The 17,860-nt window shown below is 25.1% G+C and overlaps 2 protein-coding genes across 5 annotated transcripts in view; one reads left to right on the forward strand and one right to left on the reverse strand.

The window, feature by feature from the left end:
- The window catches only part of LOC126903020 (tachykinin-like peptides receptor 86C), an 85,741-nt gene that overhangs the window by 27,427 nt on the left and 40,454 nt on the right, over positions 1–17,860 (reverse strand). For 2 of the 4 annotated variants that reach the window (XR_007703402.1, XM_050680916.1), the window contains exons 4-5: positions 1,582–1,716; positions 1,246–1,326 (exon numbers count right to left, since the gene is read on the reverse strand). The exons of 1 other annotated variant lie outside the window; for it this stretch is intronic. Coding sequence is in view for 2 of the 3 variants with exons in the window: in XM_050680916.1 (XP_050536873.1) it covers positions 1,246–1,326; positions 1,582–1,716 (216 nt within the window). In the remaining variant the exon portion in view is untranslated. The remainder of the gene's footprint in view (positions 1–1,245; positions 1,327–1,581; positions 1,717–17,860) is intronic. One more of the 4 variants, XM_050680917.1, reaches the window with a different exon arrangement.
- On the forward strand, positions 11,162–11,667 carry LOC126903022 (uncharacterized). Its single transcript, XM_050680923.1, has 3 exons — positions 11,162–11,272; positions 11,334–11,453; positions 11,518–11,667. Exons 1-3 carry the CDS (start codon positions 11,192–11,194, stop codon positions 11,665–11,667), a joined length of 351 nt encoding a protein of 116 aa, XP_050536880.1. The 5' UTR covers positions 11,162–11,191.

Consider the following 17,860-nt stretch of genomic DNA (forward strand, 5'->3'; position numbering starts at 1 on the left):
TCATGCTTGACAAATTTGTTATTGTTTTATATTTTTATGAAACCGTTGAAATATTGTTTCACCCGTCCATTTTAATTAGTTTAAGTAAGCAATGTAATACTGAAAAATGGGTTAACATAAGCAAGTTCACGCATTAAGTATTTTAGCTTCAATGCGAAGCTGAGGAAGTATTAATTTTACTACATGTTAATATTAATATTAATAGAAATATTAAGTATTAACCTAACATTTGGTATAATTTTTTTGTAAATCTGTCCCTTTNTTTTTTTATGGTGATTTTAATTACTGTCAGATATCATTATACTTGATCCATCTATACCACGGCAACACTGTGCCGCGACCCCCCTGTGCTGGGTTTTTTAATAATGAAATAAGTAAATTGTCAATAATAAATAATCCATAAAATAATGATTAAATATAATTTATTAAATTATGTTTTATACAAATAAATATAAATAATAATTATTACAGTTTGATTTATTCTTAATTATTTTATTTTTTATTATCAATATCTATAATTAATTAAAATTATAGTTATTACGTTTATTTATATAAATAAATAATCTATTGCATAATAAACCATTAAGATATTTTACAAAATTTTGTAGAGATATTTAACATCATTTGTTCAATATTGTTGAATCACCGAGGTTAATCTACTATTTTTTCATAAACATTTGTGTTTATTTGATTTATTTTACCATTGCCCCTGTGTTCAGCCACCGTTTACTCACCTTTCTAAAACCTCTCTTTATTTATATCATTATATATTTTACACACTTAAATATTCTACCATATTTAACCACATACTATATTATAATATTATATTTTATATTTTATTTTATTTTATTCCCTTTCAACTTTTTCTTTACTTTTCTTTTTACTTTATTATATTAGGATTCAGCATAAAAAAACTATTTGAAACAATAAAAAATTTTCATTAACATTTCATGACCCATATTTTGTCGAGCTAAGTTATTGAGCAATTTCAAATGTGTGTCGACTAACTAATTATGAATTATACATTTTTTAAAAATTTTTTGTTGTTTTACATGTATTTATAGAATATTTTTTAATTTAATATTAAATTTTACTTATAACATCCTCCTCTTTTGTTAAATTGTCATTAATACAATTTAGCTCAATTTTGAAGATAGGGGTTTAATTTTATTTAAATAAAATTATAAATTAGGACTTATCAATGAGATGTAATAATGTTAGTCTGAAATCAACTAAAATACTTACATGTATTCAGTTTTTGAATGTGGATATCTGCCATCTGGCCAGAGCATATAACAAGCTCTTCTAAGTTCTCCATTTGTATATCTATAGAAAAGTATAGTATATTTGTTTACTAAATTGATATTATATAAAAGCTATGTTTATAGATTACATAATATTGACTATTTAATATTAAATTTCTAAAAAATGCAAAATGAGAAGATAAAAATTTATTATTATCCTATACATACATTTTTATAGGAAATGTGCATTAAATAAAAATTTTTTCTTAAGTTTTTTTTTTAAATTAATGTGTGTTTTTACGCGAAATAAAGTAGTTTGAAATAACAAATGAAATACCTTTTTGTTTTTATATTTGAATACAGGAAACATGGAATCGCCAAAAATATGCTGATAGCCCAGATAAGAATGAGAACTGTTTGGGTTCTCGTACGAGATCTCCTATGTCTTAATGGATGAACAATAGCCATATATCTGCAATAATAATAAAAAATTATTAGTAGACTACAATAAGTTGCAACTACAATAAAAATATATATATTATAAGTTTTAACTTTAATTTTATATAAAAGTTCAGAGTGTCTAATACTTTATAAGGATGAAATTTTTTATATATAATGTATTGTAACTGTTGTTTATAATGATGAGAGCAAAGTTATGCCAACTTGTTTTATATAAATATATTTTTGAGTAATAAAACTACATAAAAGTAAGAAACAACCTAAAGTGAGAAATCTTATAAATAAAACTAGCAGCTTAGTTTGTTTCTCAAAGTTTTTTTTCTAAGAAATACTCATATTATTTAAGTTGTATTTAACAAAATAAAATCGATAATTCTATTTGTATTAGATAATATCAATGTATATATACAGAGTGATTTTTATATCATAATCCACCAATTACTTTCAGAATAATAATAATTAAATTTCTTTTTTATTATCTTTAGTTACACATTATTCTTGAATTATTAACTATGTAATACTTTTTAAGTTCAACCCTTTTTAAATGGGTAGACATATTTTAAATTTAATAAAATGTTTGAGTTTTTAATTTAATAGTAAATGACATTTAAATTTTTAGTATAAATTTATTTGTTTATTAGATATAAACATTTAAAGTTTCAAATTTTTGAGTTAATATACATGTATAATAACAAGGGATTACAAATACATGTAGCTAATTGGATTTTTATGACATTGCTGTCACAGTCACGGCTTGTTTATTATCAGTTATGACTATCATTAGATATACTTTCTGTATTGTCAGTTAGTGTATTTATAAACTCACAACAATGTGCTTTACTACCATTGATAATAACAATGCTGTGAACCTGCTAATATCGATGTAATAAAAAACCAATTGGCATTTTCTTAATTAGATTATGTACTATTTTAAAAGCTAATTAAATATGTATGTTACCATTTGCAAAAATAAAGATCATATTCCTTTAAGTTATAAGAGATGCTTCTAAAAAGTAATTATTAGCTGATAAATCAAGAATAATATGTAACTAAAAGAAATCAAATTTTTTTTTCCAATATTTGCGAGTAATCGAGTGTTTTATAGTAAGCCGATTACTCTGTACACTCATTGTTATTGGTGAAGTCGGGAATTCATAATTGATGGGGGAATAGTAAAAAAGTCTACAAAATTCCATATTTTAAAGTTTTTTTTGTTTATTACTTCATTGTATAGATAAATATTACTGTTAATGGGTAAACCACCTCCCTAGCTAAACTACTGCTCAATAGTTATAAAAGACAATAAGCTTTTCTACGGGTTCCACTTATATTATCAACACTAGTAAGAAGAGGAAGCAGAACGCGAGTGTCTTAGAAATATAAAGTAGTTAGTAATTAATTATAATTAATATCTGATAAAATAAAATAATATTGTTTATTTAAAAATTGGAGTTATCGTTTTAAAACATAATTAAAAAATGACTGTGTATATTAAATAAAATTAGTTTGAAATTATGAACTATGGTATGAAAGAAACTATTTCTTTAAAGAGGATTTTCTATTATTGAATAAGATATAAACTTTACATTGTAAAGGTTTGTGTTGTACAAATACTTTTTTAAATGGCAGTTAAACTTAAATCGCCTTAGACAGGTTTTGTTATACATAATATAGAATACTAAGATGTATTATAAATAGTATAAATAAAAAATGTCATTTGTACAAATAATATTCTACATAAAATTGGTATAATACGAATAGAAAAACGTGCAAATATTTTTACATTGTATTTAGTTTCCTCATTGTCAAATTATTCTGCTGCAACAAAAACAAAATCCAGCCAAGAATAGGAATTAGTTTTTGTGGTTTAATGTTTATGCCATGTTACAAAAATGTTTGTTTTGTTCTATGTATAATAAAATGTTTGTTTTTCATGCTTGACAAATTTGTTATTGTTTTATATTTTTATGAAACCGTTGAAATATTGTTTCACCCGTCCATTTTAATTAGTTTAAGTAAGCAATGTAATACTGAAAAATGGGTTAACATAAGCAAGTTCACGCATTAAGTATTTTAGCTTCAATGCGAAGCTGAGGAAGTATTAATTTTACTACATGTTAATATTAATATTAATAGAAATATTAAGTATTAACCTAACATTTGGTATAATTTTTTTGTAAATCTGTCCCTTTACGGTGGGAGATTCAAAATGACAATTTTTCCAAAAAAATGAACTTTTTCTACTTAACTGTTGAAAGTAATCCAGAAATACTAACACTTTTATATATATCTTAAATTAAAGCTTATGTAATATACTTTAATATGAAAATTATAATCAAATTTTATAATACGCTCATTTGAGTGGATTTTTTTAACATTATTTTGATTGTTTTTTTTAGTTAAAGTAAATCATTAAAATTAATTAAGTTTTGAATATTTCAATTGTAGAATCTTTTTATTCGCCAAAAGTTACTTAGAAATGATTACTATTGTTATCTATCATGGCAGTGGTTATTAAATTGTGACGATGCATATAAAAAAATTAAAAAAATTCTTATTTCAAGGCCCACATTAGCACATTTCGATCATAAATTACCACTTAAACTAATAGTAGACTCTCTTCGTATGCACTAGGCACAGTCTTATCACATGTGTACCCTGATAATTCAGTAGGTTTCGTTATATAAATTTACAAAATATTACTTGCTTTGTGCTGTCAGATTTTCATTTACCTTTTATATTTAACTGTTTCTTTAACCAATATGTGTGCTATTTGAAATTTAAATAAAAAACTATTTATTTTGTTGCCCCTTTATACATTATGTGATAAGATAAATATTTGAAGAGGAAAACGGATCGTTCCAAAAAACTCTTCAGCAGCATTAGGTCCAATATATAAGAGTTTTCTTTGGTTATAGTTCGTCGTCGTTACTATTTTGATTAGTGTTTAGCTATGTTAAGAAATAAAATTAACAAATAATTGAAATGATTCATTTAAATTTTAGATACTACAATCTAGATATAACATAGAATTGTCTATAATTATCATACAAGTACAGCAGTAATGTGTTTTGTAGTATATAAATTATTCTGTTTATACGTCTCTTGTGATAAAAAGTCCTAACAAATTTTGAAAGGATAAGTTACAAACTTCAACTTAAGCAACTTGTATAAAGATTAGCTATTTAACACTCTTAGTAATGTGTTCTCCAAATGTTTTTAAAAACAATGTATATACATGAGTTATTTCGACACTTTAATAAACTGTAATTAATATAATATAGTGCACGTAGAAATCTCTCAAAAACACTGCATTATGTGTAGCACTAAATAATAAATCATTCAGTGTACGTTTTAATATATCTAAAATCTTAACATACAATAATGTTTAATCCGTATGAACGGAAAATTAGCCAATTGGAGTAGATTTTGTTTTTTTTTTATATTACGTATAAACAAGCTCTCAATTAAAAAGAAACATAAAATATATTATATACAGACCTAATATTTAGTACAAAAGTAGTGTTAACATTTCTTCTTGTAAAACTCATCAGTTTACTAGGAAAATGACAAAACATGCAAATTTTCATCAATTTGGCCAAATTGCCGTATTTATAGATATTTTGTTATTTATATCGATAGCTTTTATGGATAAAACTAAATGTTTCATGTATTCAAATGTAAAAATGTAAACATTTTTCGTTTATATTTGTACTTTTAAAATTTTTAAGAATAAAAAACTCCTAAATTTTGGATTTTTTGAGATAAATTAACATATAATATGCAATAATTTTGTAATAATTATATTATTTAATCATTTTATTTTGAGTTTTTATTCGTAAATAAAGAAATAATAAAGAATATAAATGTCTATTAACATGTTAATTTATGTTATTGTTATTTAATGAAACTATGATTACCTATTTTGATATTTTTGACTTTAACCATTTACGGGGTTTTTATTTAATAGATATATATTATTTTTGTTCTAAAATTTTATTAAAGTATAATAAATTAAACTTGTATTCTACATATAATTTATTCGTGCTTTGATAAAATTAAAATAATCAAAATTAATTATTTAGTGTACAATTTTGTTTAAAAGTATATGATAATAAATTAAAAATATTTATCACATTCATTAGGCAGAATACGGATTAGTTTTTCCTTAACTCTGCAGAATAAGAATTCATGAAAAGAATATTATCACAAGGCGTTTTGTAGATCATTAAATATGTACACTAGACTATTCTTTATTCAGCGAGATAAACAAAAGTGAAGATGGTTGTGTCATGATTAAATAAATCTTTTGGGAGAGTTATAGCATAAATAGATAATTTTAGGTTTCTTTGTAAACATTATAATTTCATATATGCACAAAATAAATGTATAAATATGTATATTAGGGTGGCCCTCAAAAATCGAATGTCTTTTTTTTCTTTACGCTACCCCTTAATTTTTTTTTAATGGTCAAAAAAATGAGCTGTGCAAAATTTGGGACCGATCCGTTAAGGTTAACCCGTGCCCCCAGGCCTATTAAGTTGAGTCAAAGAGTCAAATTTAAAAGAAATAACTGATCTATGTCTCATAACTTTTTTTTCTCTTAACTTAGAATAATAAAAGTAAAACTCAAGTAAAGGAAATTTTACAAGAAATTCAAAAATAATAACTTCAATGTTGTTTTCTCAATAAATAGCCCACAAAAACACTACATACAGTAAAAAACATGTAAAAGTCTTAAAATACGTTATAACTGATTTTGTTGATTTTTAATTATTTATTTTCATTTTATTTTTTGGAAAACGCATATTCGTTTAAAAAAAGATTCTAGAAGTTTAATTTTTTATGCCAAGTACGATAATTATATTAGATTTATTATTTTATGGACAGTTAATTAATGATTAATTACAAACCTAACAGTTTAATTTAATTGTTATTAACAATTTTTAATTTATTTTTTTTTTAAATAATAATAACTTTAAAAAAAATATTTTAACAATAATTAAATTATATTATTATAATATATTTTTTGATAATGTACTTTTTTTACAATTAGGAAATTTTTTCCGATAATTACTTACTATTTGTAAAACGTATTGTTTCTGTTCTTCATTTGTAGTTAATATATTAATGTAGTCTTAGATTAATTTAATGCCACGCTAGGCTGTATCATTAATGACTCGTAATTTACTTATAGTATTTAAAGCATTTATGTAACTGTTGTTCGCACTCCAAAATGATGGATCAATTTTCAAAAAATCAGTGTTCAGATTAAATAGTTGTAAATTTGATGGTAACTTACTACCAGTTATTTCGTGGGAATAATTACCAATAAGATAAATATTAGTTCGTAATACTTTAAAAGACGCTAAAAGTATTGTACATTTGTGATTAAAACGTATCATTTAATATATAATAATAAACAGGTAAAATATATTTAACGTGTTCACAAATTGTCTGCTGCATTTATACGACACAAATTATGTCAGTTGTCGAAAATAACTCAAATATACTTATCTTTAATAATAATATAATTGGTACTATCTTAAAGTAATTCAGTAAACCAAAATTGATATATTGATACGACAAAATGTAATAATACAATCAATTTTGTTAAATTTGTAATTAATCATTAATTAACTGTCCATAAAATAATAAATCTAATATAATTATCGTACTTGGCATAAAAAATTAAACTTCTAGAATCTTTTTTTAAACGAATATGCGTTTTCCAAAAAATAAAATGAAAATAAATAATTAAAAATCAACAAAATCAGTTATAACGTATTTTAAGACTTTTACATGTTTTTTACTGTATGTAGTGTTTTTGTGGGCTATTTATTGAGAAAACAACATTGAAGTTATTATTTTTGAATTTCTTGTAAAATTTCCTTTACTTGAGTTTTACTTTTATTATTCTAAGTTAAGAGAAAAAAAAGTTATGAGACATAGATCAGTTATTTCTATTAAATTTGACTCTTCGACTCAACTTAATAGGCCCGGGGGCACGGGTTAACCTTAACGGATCGGTCCCAAATTTTGCACAGCTCATTTTTTTGACCATTAAAAAAAAATTAAGGGGTAGCGTAAAGAAAAAAAAGACATTCGATTTTTGAGGGCCACCCTAATGTATATAGATATCATATTGATTTTACATAATGTATAAACCTCTATGTTGTAATATAAAACAATATCGTTGATTTTTGCAGTAAATGAACAAATCACAAGGCAAGATACTATAGGCACATAAACTATCTTAAAATAATATTGTATTCAATATTATATAAAGAGAATTTCTAACATTTTTATGAAAATGGATTTTATTTTTATTTAACTTAAGTTTAAAATAGATATGCGAAATTCATAAATATACAAATATGGTTGAAAATCGTTGTTTAATAAAATAATTGCGACATAAAAATTATTTCCTAGTAATTTTATCCAAAAATTGAGTTAAATAATTACATAAATAAAAAACAAAGTTGACACCCTTACCAGGCATAAGGGATGAACTTAAAAAGTATTACATAGTTAATAATTCAAGTATAATGTGTAACTAAAGATAATAATAAAAAAAAAAATGTTTAATTATTATTATTCTGTAAGTGATTGAGTGGGTTATGATAAAAAAATCACCCTGTATACAAGTAAAGCGGCTTAAGTACGTAAACGTATCATGCACTAGGTTTTGCCGTGTTTTGTAGGCGGGCTGGTCGGACTAACGTTATACCTGAAGTATGAACGGCGGTAGGAATATATACATAAACCGTATGGTACGCGGATAGTATTGGTCAGTCAAAATAAAAATTTGTTTATACATATATAATATTGATGACAAGCACGCGTGTACGGGTACGATAACCAAAAATAAATTTTTATAGGAATAGTGTTGCCGTAGCACAGTGGGACCAAACGCTGATTTAGCCGGCCAAAAGTACCATTTTTAAATCAACTAATAACATTTTTTTTTAGCAAATTTTTTTTATTATATCCTTATGAGGTCATGTACAAAAATTCTAGGCCAAAAATTGATACAGTAATGGTTGAGTACTATTTAAATATCATAACATTCAATTTTTTTGTTTTTTTTTTCTAGGATTTTTATTATTCCTTCAATAATTTTTTTCTGCTAAATTAAAAACCTTATTTTAGCTTCGATGCGAAGCTGAAAAGGTATTGGTTTTACTAAGATGTGTTTTTTTTTTTTTTTGTGTCTGTTATCACTTTTTCTCAGCTCTCACTGAACCGATTTCTTTCAATGATACGTCAAAAGATCACAAATTGTATCTAGTCGAAGACATTACCCTCAAAAATTGAAAAAAATTCCCTCGTTCCCCGTAAATGGGGGAAACCTCCAAAAAAATTACGAATTTAAAAATCGCTAATTTTTTCAATTTTTTTTACTTAAAAGTGCCATAACTTTTTCAAAAATTAACATATCAATATAATTCTTTTTTATATACATGCATAATATCATTACCTTTCATTTGGTATATTTTTTTCATATATTTAACCCTTAACCTGCCCACAAAGGGGGATTTAAAATGACAACTTTTTCACAAAAAATTAACTTTTTCAACTTAACTTTTGAAAATGTTCCGGAAGGTCTGACACTTTTATATATATCTTAAATTAAAGCTAATGTAATATACTTTATTATGGTAAAAAAAAATTTCGGACTTTATTTTATCTTCATGGTGAAAATGGCTACCGAATGCTATTTTTGTGTGAAAATTTTCGATTTTGTATTTTACATTTTTAACTTTATTATGCTATAACTTTTTGAAAAATGTATGGATAAGTACAATTTTTTCATGAAGAGTAGTATTCATATACATCTTTTATTTGACATACTGTTTTTTTAAATCGGAACATTTCCCTATATACGAGGGGGGTTCAAATCTAAAAAATGCATGTAGAATGTAGAACTTTTTCAACTTAAATTTTGAAAGTGTTCCGGAAAGTCTGACACTTTTATATATATCTTAAATTAAAGCTAATGTAATTTACTTTATTATGCGAAAAAAAAATTTCGGACTTTATTTTATCTTCACGGTGAAAATGGCTACCAAATGCTATTATTGTGTGAAAATTCTCGATTTTATGTTTTACATTTTTTACTTTATAATGCTATGACATATTGAAAAGTGTATGGATAAACATTATTTTTTTATGAGAAAATATGTTTTTTAATAATCCCTTTTTCATTCGACATACTTTATCTTAATTAGGATATTAATAATGAACTAGCAGATCATGTAGCTTTTGGAATAATCCACCAATTTTTTAAAATTAAACACTATCTAAAGATTTGCATCGAAGCGTTTTTTTTTTGATAGTGATTTTAATCATTGTGAGATATCATTATACTTGATCCATCTATACACGTCACCACTGTGTCGCGATCCCCCTGTGCTGGGGTTTTTTTTTTTTTATTTAAAATGTTTAATAAGTCATCGGCTTTCAAATTTACTAAGAACAAATTTTTATTTATTTTTTTTTTTAATTTTAATAATTTTTTACACACAAAAAAATGCAAATACTTAGACCAGACCTAGGCAGTCGAAGAACGCGAATTTTAAAGTGCAGAAAACGGAAAATTCTTCCAGGTGACTCATATTTTGAGGGGTTTACGAAAATAGAATGTAGAGGGAGTTAGAGAGAGACAAATTATTTTTTATTTATAGATTAATCAAGGGAAACTCAAAAACTATAAACGATAGCCCATTGAAATGTGTTATAAAAATTATGAACAGTCTAATCGAAAAAGAAAATTCATCAAAATGTATGGTTGTAGTGATGTCAAAATTAAGATATACAATAAACGCATGTAACTATTTTAATTTTTACCTTGGCTAATATATCAATAACAATTAAATTGTATAGATATTTTTATTATTAATACCTTAAATAAACAAATATTTATTTAAACTAAATCATAAAATAATTTTTTAAATCCTTAAAAATATATTATTTTATGTAAACACAAAACTTAAAAAGATATTTTAAATAATATAATTATACAAATTTGTATTAGTTATACATTCTATATTATTTGTACAATAATTATGTCAAGCAAGATTCCATACTGTTGTGCATTCTTAAACTGTGAAGTTTGTATTAATAATATATTAACATTAATTAATCCCAGCATAAATTAAATCATTAACCTTAGTTTGTTTATTTATTACAATAAATTTAATTAAATTTTTTATTCATCTTTAAACTGTTAATTATGTATTGTTAAATAGCTATAGTTAAAAAGAACGATCAATGTTAGATATCAAATTTACTATTAAATTTAATAATTTTCTAGAAATTCAATATTAATGAAAATAAATATTGTAATTTATGGTTTTTAGTTTGCAAAATACAAACGCCGTGTAAGACGACGATATCCACTTGAAGATCATGATCCTAATTCACAGGACAGTGGTTCTCTTACTGCTCATTCAGATGATTCTAGATCAGTGTCAACATTATCTGATATGCGATCTGAGAGCAATACATCATATACAGCTGTTTCAGATGATGAATTCTTAGACATTGCTTTATCCCCAACAAGATCGGTAATTATTTTACCTTTTAAAAAGGTTAACAGTTTTTTTCCTAATTTTATTTTATTTCTAGTCTCCAGATTCACTTCTACTTGGATTCAGTACATTAATAGAAGGAGATATTATTAGCCAGACATCAATTATTCTTAAAAGAAAAATTACAAAATATTCTTCAGATACTCCTCGCAAGACTGTAATTATTATAAAACAATTTATTATTTCAATAATCATAGATTTAATACATGTATAACTTACAGGATTTATTGTTTGGTGATATTAAAAATAATGAAGCAGTTGTGAGAAAAAGAAAGTTGACACGTGATTTAGAATCAAATCCTGAAACTAATGTATTATTAAAGAAATCTAGACCTAGTACAAGTCTTTCTATGTCATTTGATTCTCCATGACTTGATTATATAAACAGTCCTTTAACTGCCCCTGTATCTCAGAAAAAATGTACTTTATTTGATTATGGATTTTGTAAAAAAGAAAAACCAGTTTTTCGACGTTCATTTTCTACTAGTGAAGCTACTATTAAAGCTGCTTTTGAAAAAAGTAGAAAATAAAGAAGATTACTTTTTTAAATTATTTATTCATTTCTAATACTCATTATAAATAAATATAATTAATAAGCAATCATGTTTATTATAAATAATGCTTTAAAAGTGATAATATTTGAACTGTTTCTCTATCTAAAATATATTGTTAGTTAAAAGGTCAAGTAATGTAAACATCACTTTTTTCAAATTAGATTTATGATAGAACTAATAATAAACGGTTGAATAAATATTTAACAAAAATAAAAATCAATTAAATTATTGGCCACAAAATATTTATTCCTATCTAAAGTCATACCAAAAATTAAAAATTAATTTTAGGGAATTTACTACTTTATCTATTAACTGATATAATTATTATAAAAAAAATTTTCCTCTAAAATTGTTTGTAATTAATAACATTATTATTTCATTATAAATTATACAAGTGAGTCTTAGAAAGATAAATGAATAAGCATTATACTTATCTGCTAAAAGAAACGGCTGATGATAATGTTGAATATTGAAAGGATCAATTGAAGTAGCTGACCAAAGTGTATAATATGTTGTCAAAGGTATTGTGATGAATCTCAGAAAATATATAGACCCAACGGCGATAAACTGACCGCACAGGGTACGACAATCGTAAAGGTGATATTTTCTTTTTTACAGTAAAACAAATACAAAAAAAAAAAAAACTGGCTCGCAAACGCCATAGAGCTTATAACAGAAGAAGCGTTAAGATGGCTGCGACAATGGTAACATAGAGAGAAAACCGACAACAACTCGATGTAACACAACGATGTAACACAACGATAACATGAATAATCAAAAACACATTTTCTTGACAGCATATTCGATCGATGTGTATCCAACAGATGGTCTATTCAATAGACCATCGGTTGTCTCTGCCTATTGTAAAAAGTGACTGAAAGGGACTTGTAGTAGGGCAGCAGCTACTACAATATTGGGTCTAGGTGCAGGTAACCTACAATGGTACAAAACAGCTACATACTAAACAGCAACAAGCAGATACGGTAACTGTTTAACTAGTGGCTGCACTGTGATACGGAAGGCAAGGGGAGACCACCGTATAAATCATCCCAAGAAATAGCAATAACATGACATCTTCTAAAGTGAAATATTCCGGAGGTAAAATAGTCCCCCGATCGGATCTCTGGGTGGGGATTACTGGAGAAGAAGGAAATGTTAAGTTGGAGAAGAATTGCTACTTGAAACTGCTTGAAGAACTTGAAGAGCTGGAGATTTATGGAGTCGGTAATATAGGTTGATACACACATAGGAACAGCAGATAAAAACCCAGGAATTGGAGGGGTAGGCCTAATAATGAGTAAGGCTATTGGGGAAAAAGTTAAAGTACTTGTACAGTACAATGATAGAATAATATTAGTCAAAATAGAAACAAAACCTAAGGATACAATCATAGTCCAAGTTTACATGCCTACTTCAAATAGTAGTGCGAAGGAAATGGAAGAAGTCTATGAAGGAATAGAAAAGTCATTGAAAAAGTTNAGTCTACGAAGGAATAGAAAAAGTCATTGAAAAAGTCAAAGGAGATGAAAATCTTATCATTATGGGTGATTGGAACGCTATAGTAGGAAAAGAAAGCCTAGGGCACATAATAGGAAATTATGGTCTAGGAAACCGAAATAAAAGAAGAGACAGATTACTGTTCAAAACACAAGTTATTAATAACAAATACCTACTTAAATCACCATCCAAGAAGAAGATATACATGGAAAATGCTGGGAGACATAGGTAGATATCAAATAGATTATATTATGGTTAAGGATAGATTAAGAAACCAAGTAAAAGACTGCAGAAACTACCCAGGAGTAGACATAGATAGTGACCATAACCTATTAATGATGAAAAGTAACCTAAAAAAAAAAAACGGTAGCACAGTGGGGTCGAGGCACAGTATAGACGTGGCATAGATGAGATAAGTATAGATGATATCTGACAGTGATTAAAATCACTATCATAAGAAACGCTTCGATGCAAATCTGTAGATAGTGTTTCCTTTAGAGAAATTGGTGAAATATTTTAAAAGCAACATGAACTCTTATTTCTTTAATTATATCCTGATTAGTAGTTCTTTGATTTTAAAATATAATATATGAATAAATACTAATTATAGTTTTTAAATTTAGTATGAAATTGTGAGGCCAATTATGATGTATGGTTAATAGTGTTGGGCGGTTGATAAGAAAGTAGAGCAGAGAATAAGTGTAGCAGAGTTGAGAATGCTTAGTTGGATGAGTGGAGTGACTAGAGAAAATAGGATAAGGAACGAGCATATAAGTGGAAGTATAGGTGTTGCGTCATTCGTGGATAAGATGACAGAAAATAGACTTAGATTGTTTAGTCATGGTATGAGGAAAGAAGAATCGAAAGCTGTAAGAACAGTTATAGAAATGAATGTTGAAGGAAGAAGAGATAGAGGAAGACCAAAAAAGAGATGGAGGGATGCTATTGAATGCGATTTGAGGACAGCTGATGTGAGCGTAGAAGATGTGGGAGATCGTGTCAAGTGGAATCTTAGGATAAGGGTGCCCGACCCCAAGTAGTTGGGATTAAGGCAAAGAAAAAGAAAAATATTACCAGATATTCCGGTGGCAATTGACATAATATGATTGTTATTTCGGAATGTACAATTTAGCGTTTAGTTGGGTTTAAATAATATAGCGTCAAATCAATTACCTACTCTATCGGTTGTATCTCAATATACACTACACTTTAATGATACAATAAATAAATAAACTCACACATACACACATATGCATTTATAACATTGTGTCTAATGTAAGTATAACATGATAAAAAGTAACCGTAAAATGAAAAAAATGGAATATAAATTTTATTACTCATATTAAATGTAATGTAACTCGAAAAATATTTGTTTAAATGAAAAAATATAAGATTATATTTTTATTTATAATTGTCTTTTAAACAACTTTTGTGCGAAACTTTTTTTTGTAAGTTAAATATTTTTTTTTGAGAAAATTAAGAAAGCTCATATTTTTGAACTTTTGCGAGGCTTTAAAAAAAAAGCTCAATTCCAATCTTGAGGACTATTAGTATGTCATTATACATATTTTAATTCAACTTTTAAAAAAACAAAATTTTTTCCGCAATTTTTCCTTTGTTGACTGGCCTAGATGTCAATTTTAAACTTGTAATTGAGCTAAAAGTTATGGTAATATATTCAATTTTTTTTACTATAAACTTTCATAAATCTTTATCAAAAATTTTTCATCAACTTTAAAGAACCAAAAAAATAGGTTAAAAATGAAAATTTGGACTGATTATTTTTAACATATTAAAAATCAAATCAGTAATAAATTGAAAACAATTCTTTTTTTCTTTAAATTATTTTTATATGTAATTAGTAATAATATAAAAAATTAGAACTGATAGATAAAGTCTAATTGCAGATTTGAAAACAACGCAAAAAGTTGATTTTTTAAAGTATATTTTTGCTTCTGATGAAAGTTTCTTGTAGTCCAGTGCATTTATTTATAGTAATAAACAGTTTTTATTGAAAATTATGTATCAAGCCCTTTAAATTTTTATACACGTAAAAGTAAAGCAAAATATAACTTCTTTATTATTTTTATAATTTCTCCGTTTAAATTACAATATTAAATATCAATTTCATACTAAATTTAATAATTATAATTAGTATATATTCATATATTATATTTTAAAATCAAAGAACTACTAATCAGGATATAATTAAAGAAATAAGAGTTGATGTTGCTTTTGGAATAATCCACCAATTGCCTAATTAAAACAAAAAAAAAAAAAGTTTGTTGGGAATTTTTTCTGCTATTCTTCAAAATTACTCCTTCGTTGACTAGAATGAATCATTAAATAGAAAATTTGATGAGAATTAAAACAAGGTTATTTTTAAGATTAATATGCAGTCAGGAAATTTTATAATTACTATTTACACTGTAAATTTTACAGTATACTTATCAGAAAAACTCATTATTTTTTTGCATTTTTATGTAATAGAACACTTAAATAGAAATCATAGTAATCATTTCTAAGTAATTTTTGATATTTAAAAAGATTCTACTATTGAAATATCCAGAACTGAATTAATTTTAATGATTTACTTTAACTAAAAAAAAAAAAGTTAATATTTTGAATCCCTCTTGTGGGTAGGTAAAGGGTTAGATTTATAAAAAAAACCAAATGATAGATAAAGACATGCATCTAAATAAAAAAATATATATACTGATGGTCATTTTTGATAAAGTTATAACAATTAACAAAGTTATAAGTTTTATACACTGGACTACAAGGAACTTCCATCAGAAACAAAAATATACTATTCTAAATCAACTTTTCGCGATGTTTTAAAATGTGCAATTAGACTTTTTCTATAACTTCTAAGTTTTAATATTATTAAAAAATAGTTTTTACATATAAAAAAAAATAATTAAGAACAAAAAAAATTGTTTTAAAGCACAAAAAAAATTGTTTTAAATTAATGCTGGTTTTGATTATTAATATGTTAAAAATAAGGAAAATGACATATTTAACCAATTTTGTTAATCGTTTAAAGTTGATTGTTGTAAATGTTTATAAAAAAAAAAAAAAATTTATTTTACCATAACTTTTAGCTCAATTGGTAAGTTTGACATTGACATAATTAAATAGAAAATTTTATGACAATTAAAAAAATTGTATCGTTAAGATCAATATGCAGTCAGAAAGTTTTATAATTACTATTTATTGTAAATTTATCAGAAAAGCTCAATATTTTTTTGCATTTTTATGGTAATAGATAACTTAAATAGAAGTAATAGTAATAATTTCCTAGGAACTTTTGTTGTTTGTTGAAAAGATTCTATAATTGAAATATTGAGAACTTAATTAATTTTAATGATTTACTTTAACTAAATGTACCAATCAAAACAAAGTTGTTAAAAAGATTTACTCAATTGAGTGTATTATAAAATTTGATTATATTTGTAAAAATCAATTGTTAATTCAGGAGAAAAAACAATCATTTTTTTTAGAAATGATTTATATAGCAACATGTTACAAAAAAAAATTGTAATATTATAGTCTAGTAGTAGCACACACAAATAGAGTAAAAAAATTATTAAATTACAAAGTAAAATGATTTAATTTTGTAGTTGAAACCTATCATATCAAACTTCATTCGTTAATAAATATTTTGAAAACATTAGAAATTAATGATTTTAATTGTCTTTATGGAGACCATGTAATAACTAACTGTTTAATTGATAAATTAGAATTTTTTTTTCAATTTTTGAGAGTAATATCTTCAACTAGATACGAATTGTAGTAATTTGACGTATTGTTGAAAAAAGTAGGTCAAGTTAGAGCAGAGAAAATAAATGATAGTCACAAAAAAATATCTTCTCAGCTTTGCATCGAAGCTAAAACTTAAAATATAGTAAAATAATTTTAATACGAATAAGAAATTTCTTCTTACAAGGGGCGACTAAAGTGATGGGATCCTTGATCTTCATTGAAGTTATTGAATCTAAATAAGATAAAAATCAAACGACTTAAAAATTTATACTAACTTAAAAAGAATTTAGAAAAATTGCAAAAAATTCATTGCCATACGCGGGTTGGAACCTCTTACCCCAAGCGTGTAAAACATAAGTTTTACCAACTCGGCAACCGTACGTTAGTGCCATCGGTTGAAAAAATTGGCTATTTAAGCTAGTTCAAATTTCAAAGTTATTTTTCTCGACTTAAAAGAAGCAAACAAATTTAAATAAGTTTAACTTTCTATGCTATATTAATTTTTCATTTATATAATATTTATGAAAATCTGTACTCCCCTTATCAGATATTTTAAAATAAAATAAAATACAAAACCCAGAATTTTAACACAAAAAAAAGCATATTTTTGAATACGGAAGTCATTTTCACCATGAAGACAAGTCCAGAGGTCAAATTTTTTTTTTTTCAAATCAAAGTATATTACATTGCTTTAATTTAAGATATATATAAAAGTGTCAGTATTTCCGGAATACTTTCAAAAATTAAA

The sequence above is a fragment of the Daktulosphaira vitifoliae genome, unplaced genomic scaffold (genome assembly GCF_025091365.1).
Source record: "Daktulosphaira vitifoliae isolate Bord-2020 unplaced genomic scaffold, ASM2509136v1 Scaffold_3, whole genome shotgun sequence".
Taxonomy (NCBI): domain Eukaryota; kingdom Metazoa; phylum Arthropoda; class Insecta; order Hemiptera; family Phylloxeridae; genus Daktulosphaira; species Daktulosphaira vitifoliae.